At 45.9% G+C, this 7,571-nt stretch overlaps 1 protein-coding gene across 1 annotated transcript; it reads right to left on the bottom strand.

Moving 5' to 3' along the window:
- Nucleotides 1-3,347: 3,347 nt before the first annotated feature.
- LOC103655219 (tryptophan decarboxylase 1) lies at nucleotides 3,348-5,118 on the bottom strand. The gene has a single exon (XM_008682004.2). It carries the CDS (start codon nucleotides 5,024-5,026, stop codon nucleotides 3,464-3,466), a length of 1,563 nt encoding a protein of 520 aa, XP_008680226.1. The 5' UTR covers nucleotides 5,027-5,118; the 3' UTR covers nucleotides 3,348-3,463.
- Nucleotides 5,119-7,571: the final 2,453 nt, after the last annotated feature.

Below are 7,571 nucleotides of genomic sequence, written 5' to 3'. Positions count from 1 at the left end.
AACATATAAAAGAAGGCCGGACGGCTAGTTAGGTTGGACAATTTCTGACCGTTGCTCTGGCAAATATCAACGGATGATGCATGCATATCTGTGAGCCCAATTGATCTGACTGAACCTGGTAACTTTGAGTTTTTGACTACGCAATTCTTCCACTTCTCTTCTGTTTTTTCCCTATTATTCTTTCTTTTTTTCCCTTCTGCCTCTTCGTGACGGTGAAAATTGTAGGAGTGCTGGAGAGCTAGGATCGGCTAGGCTCGCCGCAGCTAGTAAGTAACGAGTCGAGTCGAGTCAACGAGTCTAGCTATAAATGTGAAATCGTTCTCTAAATTGCAAAGCCTTTTGATTGAGTGAAACTTTGATCATTAATTTATTTCAAAATATAACATAAAAATACAAATTGAGTATCATATTAAAGTACATTTAAAAATAAATTCAAGTATATAACATGCATACACTAATTATATATTTTTTGCCGAATTGTTGGTCAAAGTTTATAAATGTTGACTTTTATAAAAACATGCATGTCTTATTTTATGGAATGAAGGGAGTAATATAAAATCTCAAAAATAATTTGAGTAACATAAATTAGTAAAAAAGTATACTACTAATAGAAAATAGATTAATTATATATAGTAATCTCAAATAACATAATCTAATCATTTATTTGGTACTAGCATTATAGGATTAGAATTTTATGTAATAAATTGTTGTTAAGTCAAGCCACGAGCCAGTTCGCGAGCAACAACAAGCTGAGCCGAGATGGCTCACTCTTTTCTCGAGCCAAAAAAACAGGTTTAACTTGGGCTCGTTCTAAACATCGAGTCGCCGCGAGCCAAGCTAACTCGTCGAGCTCGAGCTTTTTTTTCAAGCCTAATCCTGCCCTTGACAAAATTAAACTCTAGATCATGTTCCCACTTCTCAACATCATAAAAAACTACAAGCTAGCCGAGTTCATAAATTTTTTATTATACGGGTCACCTTTAAAAATAGTCGACACACAAATAAACTTATAATTTTTAAATGACATCTGACGAATAAGAGTCTGTTTGACAGGACTTCGGGTATGGCTTTTTTCTAAAAAAAAGGTAGAACCTTGCCAAACACTTTTTTAAATATCTTACTGCAAAAAGCATCTAAAAATCAGAGTCATTTTTGTACTACAGAGAAGAAACCACAAACAATAGCTTCAACGACTCCGGCTTTAACACTTTAATATAGAAATTACTCTGGCTTTAACACTTTAATATAGAAATTACTCTGGCTTTAACACTTTAATATAGAAATTACTCTGACTCTAAGATAAGTCGTTTTTGTCAAATGATTTGTAAAATGGCTTCAACTCTTATAAAAAACTACTTTTTAGGAAAAGCTAGAGTTAGGACTATTTTTCGGCAAAGCCGACCCTAAATATTATACTGACACTCTCGACGAGCTATAAAACTCTAGAATTGGTAAATAATTTGTTTGGTATATGTATGTAGCTTAAATATACATATTATTTTATCAAATTTACAACATCCGTATATATAAACATTCATGATATCTATATACTATACTATAGTAATTTTTTTGCAAATGATATATCTATAATAGATATCTATATTTGTTTTTAATATTTAATATACTCTCTGCACCATCTTGGTTTCTACGTATAGATTTAATCTAGATTCATTGATAGCAGCACTCTTTTTCTTAATTTAATTTGTTACCACATACATGTTATATGGATTCTTTATAGAGATCAGCTTACTATGTATTGCGACTGCTTTTTTTACGCCCCGTTTGGATCATTGAAATTGAATTCCATTCTAATAATAATAATTTAAGCATATATTAATTAAGCTAATTTCATTTTATGTAAAATATATTTGTATACTATTATTAGCAAGATGCCGGAGATATTTATGTGCTACATTTTTACTATAGAGAAGTGAGACGAAGAGTGTCACGTAAGTTACAGAGTAGAAATAAATTCTACTAATGTATAAAATCATTTCCCATCCTCCACCCCATGAATTTGATATAGACTTATATCTGAACTTTGGAAAGTGGTGGAATGTCAAATTCCAAACTAAATAAGTTACTTTATTGAGTGAATTCCAATTCCTATAAAATGAAGGGATCCAAACGGCCCGTATGAAAGTTGCAGCTGCTCTCAGATCTACGAACGACGGTTGCTAGAAACCATGACACACGTGGCTCCGCATGAGGGGTACCCGTCCAAGCTCAACACGGGGCAGGTTGGCCCGGGCTGGCTGGTCCGGCACGAGGGTACCAGTCCAAGCTCAACACGGGGCTAGGTCGGTCTGCGGGCTGGTTGACGCGGTCCACACGGTTATTCGTACACGAGCTAAACCAGGTCGGGTCTGGACCCGTAAACAAAAAAACACTCCAAAATCCAGAATTTAAAGGTAATATTCAAATTCATTTTAAATTAAATTAATTATATTTATAATTTTATATACATACTTAGACAAAGAATTTTAGATATACATATCATAATTTAGAATGATCTTATGTAATAACAAAATCATCAGTATTGTAGCTAAAAACAGACTGATCGTTACGAAACCAGTCCCTTAAGTGGGCCGTTACCGTGCCTACCTTTTAACCGACCCGGCCTCGTGCCTACACCGCGGGCCAGACGGCCGGCCCAAGCCTGACACGTCTACTGGGCCGGGCCGGTTTGAGCACACTTCTAGTCGGGCCGAGTCACGGGCCCACTCTCGTGCCGCCCTATTTGGACATGTGTATTTGGACCGGTGGAAAATGACATATTTTATTATTTTTAAATAAATTCCGAAATCAAAATATTTTAGAAAAAACAAGATGAGTATTTAAGCTCTAAAAGATATTATGAAGAGTCTAAAAATTTATGTACATTTTTTGAAATATTAAGAAACAATGGAAACAACATGAAAAACATAGTACACTTACAGAAAAGTGAAAAATAGTTCCAAGCGAATGCTATAAAACTTCCCCGGAAGAGTTTAGAGGTAGTGATGAATGATGAGCATAAATGAGTGTTTACGCACAGTATAAAAGATTTTAGAAAGCTTAAAAGAAAAGATTTAAGAACAAGAAAGGCAGATTTAATGAAAAACAAGTAGAGCCGGCCATGACGGAGAGAATCTTTGTATTATCTCTATTTTTATTTATTTAACGCCGCCTAGTGCAAGATAATACTAAAGATGTTTTGAAAACTTTACATACAACACATAGTCGATCATTCAATGAATAAACATCTTTTATCGCCAAAAGCTCATCAGATTAATTTACACAAATTTAGAAACCACAGTTTCTATAACCAAATTTGCGCAAACTTAGACTAATCTTAAAAAGTTTTATATAAATATTAAAATCATTTATCTCATTTATTGTTTTCTATATATACGTTGTATATGCTTGCATATATCTATATCTATATAGATAATTAAATGTATAATAAGCTACTAGTGCATTACTACTCCACAACGATCTGTTCCGGTTCCAGCATGATCTCATTGGTTGTCTTGTTGATGAGCTCCCACGCGCTCCGGACGTGCCTCTCCTCCTGCAGCGACGAACCGACGGCGAACCGCAGCACGAACCTGCCGCCTACCACCGTGTGCGCCAGGTACGCCTTCCCGGTCCTGTTGAGGCGCTCCATGAGCTCACGGTTGACCTCGTCGGCGTCCTCCTCCGTCATGCCACCACGGGGCTTGATCCTGAAGCACACGAGAGCGAAGTTCCTCGGAACCACGACCTCGAACCGGTCGTCAGCGCGTACGGCGTCCTCGAACATCTTGGCCATGGCGACGTCACTCCGGATGTGCTCCTGCAGCTTGGAGGCGCCGTAGGTGCGCATGACCATCCAGAGCTTGAGCCCCCGGAAGCGGCGGCCGACGCCGACCTGCATGTCCTTGAGGTCGGTGACGTTGCCGGACTCGCTGGCGTCGTTCTTGAGGTACTCCGGGTTGGTCTCCAGCGAGCCGGTGAGCCGGTGCGTGTCGCGCACCCACAGGCACGTGCAGTCCAGGCACGTCATGAGCCACTTGTGCGGGCTCATGCTGATGGAGTCCACGCGCTCCACGCCGTCGAGGTGGTGCCGGAACTCAGGGCAGATGCACGCGCTGCCAGCGTACGCGGCGTCGATGTGGACCCACGCGTTGAACACGGCGGCGGCATCGGCAATGGCTCGCACAGGGTCGACGGCGTTGGACGACGTGGTGCCGACCGTGGCGCAGACGTAGGTCGGCACGAGGCCGGCGTCGACGTCGGCCTGCATGACCTCGAGCAGCCTCGCCGGGTCGAGGCCGTAGTCCGTCTCCGGGCCGGTGGGGATGCAGCGGATGTTGGCGGGGTCGAAGCCGGCGAGGCGGCACGCCTTGAAGAAGGTGGAGTGCGTCTGGTCCGCGGCGTACACGGCCAAGCGCGGCAGCTGGGACACGCCGTGTGAGCCGCTCCGACGCAGCGCGGCGTCACGCGCCGCGACGAGCGTGACGAGCATGGCTTCGCTGGTGGTGGCGAGGATGACGCCGCCGCCGGAGCCACGCGCAGCCCCGCCGGTGCGGTTCATGAAGCTGGGCGGCAGGCGCAGAAGCTGCGCGAGCCAGTCGAGCGCGAGGACCTCCATCTCGGTGGCGGCGGGCGCGGCTTGCCACGTGAAGCCGACGGTGTTCATGGCAGAGGCGATGAGGTCGCCGGCGATGGTCGCAGCGCTGTTGGTGGACGGGAAGAAGGCGAAGAAGTTGGGGCTGGCCCAGTGGGTCATGCCGGGGACGACGGAGGCGGTGAGCTCCTTCATGGTGACGTCGAACGGGGCGGAGGACGTGGGTGGCGCGGACTGCAGCTCGTTCCGTAGGTACCCCGGCTTGACGTCGGGCAGCACGGGCAGTGACTCGACGGACTTGTAGTAGTCGGAGATGAAGTCGACGGCCTTGTGGAGGTAGGAGCGGACGTCGTCCGGGTTCAGCGGCTGGAAGCCGGAGCAGGCGTTGTCGCCCAAGGCGGACATGGCGGCAGGGTTGGTGTCCAAGCTGCCCATTCTAGCTTGTTAGGAACTTTGTTAAGATCGATTGAGCAAGTAGTGGTCGGTCAGTGGAAGAAATGAAGAATTCGAAGATGATGGAGGAGGCAGGCGAGAGCTGGTTAGTTGATGAGAAGCTGGGCAGCTAGGGTTTGGCTATATAGGGGTGCGGGCCGGGAGGGAAGTGAAGCGGCGTGGAGAAGCAGGCGTTGCACGGGTCGTGGACGTGGATATCGGAGGTAGGTGAGGACGATCGAAGCTGCAGATGAAGCGAGTCGACCTCGTTAGCACGAAAGCTAGGAGTCAGGCGGTCATGACATCTTTGCATGAGCGCTGTCATAGTGACAGCTCCGCCAATACTAATAAGACCGTGTTTCATTGCATGTGGATCGCAAGAGATTTAATTTTAAATATCAAGAGATTTAATCTTCTTCAACCCGGCCACTTGCAACTGAACAAGCTTTAAGGAGGTGTTTGGTTCTCCTAATTAAATCTCTTTCCATGTGTCACATCATATATTTAAATATTAATTATAAGTAATACTTAATTATGTTTATTAAATTTATCTCGTATTTAATCTTTATCTATCTAATTAGTTTTATAATTAGATGATATTTATTACTCATAATTGTCATTCAAACATTCGATGTGACACGATAACGATGACTCTAGCGATGTGAGCAAACGATCTCATCTCAACATAGAGGGTGATTATAGCTTCACATCACCAAATAGTATCAACACGCCCTAGCAGTCGTGATTGGTTAAGAGTGCAACACAATGGTAAGGGCTAGCAACAGGTTAGGGTGAGTCCCTCACCATGGAGAAGAGCATAATGAACATGCTCTGTAAGGCCAGCGAGAAGTAAAGTCAATCACAACTTTATGAGTACTTCACCCGCATGGATGATGACATTAAAAAGGCCCATAAATTGACCTAAAAATTGATCAATCAATGAGGGAAAAAATATAGAAGAGGTAATGGAGGAGGATGTTTGTTTATGCCTTTTTCAGCTTCTGGCCACCAGAAGCTACTGCAGACTGTCAAACACCTATCTTTTTAGCTCGTTTCTATGAGAATCACTTTAGTCAAAACTGTCTAAAATAAACATGAACACATAATTCCATCTCATAAAAGGATATTTCTTGTCTTTTACAACACATTCTAAGAGATTTCGTCCTCTATATCTTCTTTATCTTCAACAATATCCTCTAAATTCGGTCCTCTTGTTGGGGCGAAGGCAAATACGCTACCCTTCGCTCCAGGCCTTCGTCACCTCGCTGCACCAACGGAGGCAAGATGACCGTCGCGGCCCACCCTTCATCCTCCTCACTGCAAGACGAAGGCCTACGACGAAGTCTCTCCATCCCGCGCCCTCACCCGACCTGGAGGCCCACGTGGGATTCGACCCACTGTAACAGGCCCCGCACGGAGAAGCGTGTTACGGGCCTGATTTGTAATAGCTTTTCTGTAATGACAGTCTGTAACCCTCCCTTATAGGAATATTCTGGGGATAGTCCAGGTGCCTGAGTGCATAAATGTCCTTACATTGGGACGTTGGGCACTCGGACACCTATAAATACCCCTGTACAGTGCCCTTGAGAGGCTGGATTAACAGAGCAATTGCCATCTCGAGTTAAACCTTGCTTGCACTCTTTCCACTCCCCCATTGGATCAACTTGCCCAGGAGAGAAAGTTCCAACATTTGGTGCCCACCGTTCGTGCTACGAACAAACCACCCGCGATGGCACCCAAGAGAGCTAGTTCGAAGGCAGCCCCATCCGTCGACGAAGCAGCGAAGGCAGCACTGCTAGCCGAGAAAAAGGGCAAGGCCCTCGCAGACAACACCCACCAAGAAGCTTGCGAAGACGACGCACTCAGCAAGAGACAGCGCAACGATCAACCCACTCCCGAAGGCACCCTCCGCACCTGCAGCTCCAGAGGACAACCACAAGCACCACCCCCAGGCTTCGCTCCACTAGAGGGCGAGGACGCAACAGAGGACGGCAAAGTCATCGGCGTCTCAGCAGAAGAACAGCTACAGCTACACGCCCTGGGCATCAAGAACCGCAACCTCCAAAAGCAGAAAGAAATTCTCGACGCCAAGCGCCAACGTGTCTCCGCACAAGCCAAGGTGCGCCAGATGATACGAGACGAGGAGCAGAGGGCTCAGGAACTCGAGCAAGAGATTGTGCTCATGCAGCGCGAAGGCCAACACGATCTGCAACACGACCCGCCCCTCCAACAGCGTGCGCCAGCCAGAGACTTATTCATTCCCCAGCGTGGACCCTTCATCCCGCACGCCGCAGCTTTCCAAGGCATCAACTACCTTGATGAGCGAAGCCCCCTGGCGCCGCAACTCCAAGTGTCACCATGGCCTGCCAACTTCAGGGCAGGGACCTACCCCAAATACAACGGCAGCACCGACCCAGCACAATACATCATGAGCTATCAAGTCGCAGTCGCATCATCCAGAAGGGGACGACGCCACAATGGCCAAATCCTTCATCATCGCCCTCGAGGGTCCGGCCTTGACCTGGTACACCCGGTTGCCCCCACTATC

The sequence above is a fragment of the Zea mays genome, chromosome 4 (assembly GCF_902167145.1).
Source record: "Zea mays cultivar B73 chromosome 4, Zm-B73-REFERENCE-NAM-5.0, whole genome shotgun sequence".
NCBI lineage: Eukaryota > Viridiplantae > Streptophyta > Magnoliopsida > Poales > Poaceae > Zea > Zea mays.
Note: the sequence above shows the minus strand (reverse complement) of the source record. Positions and strands in the feature narration are given on the sequence as shown.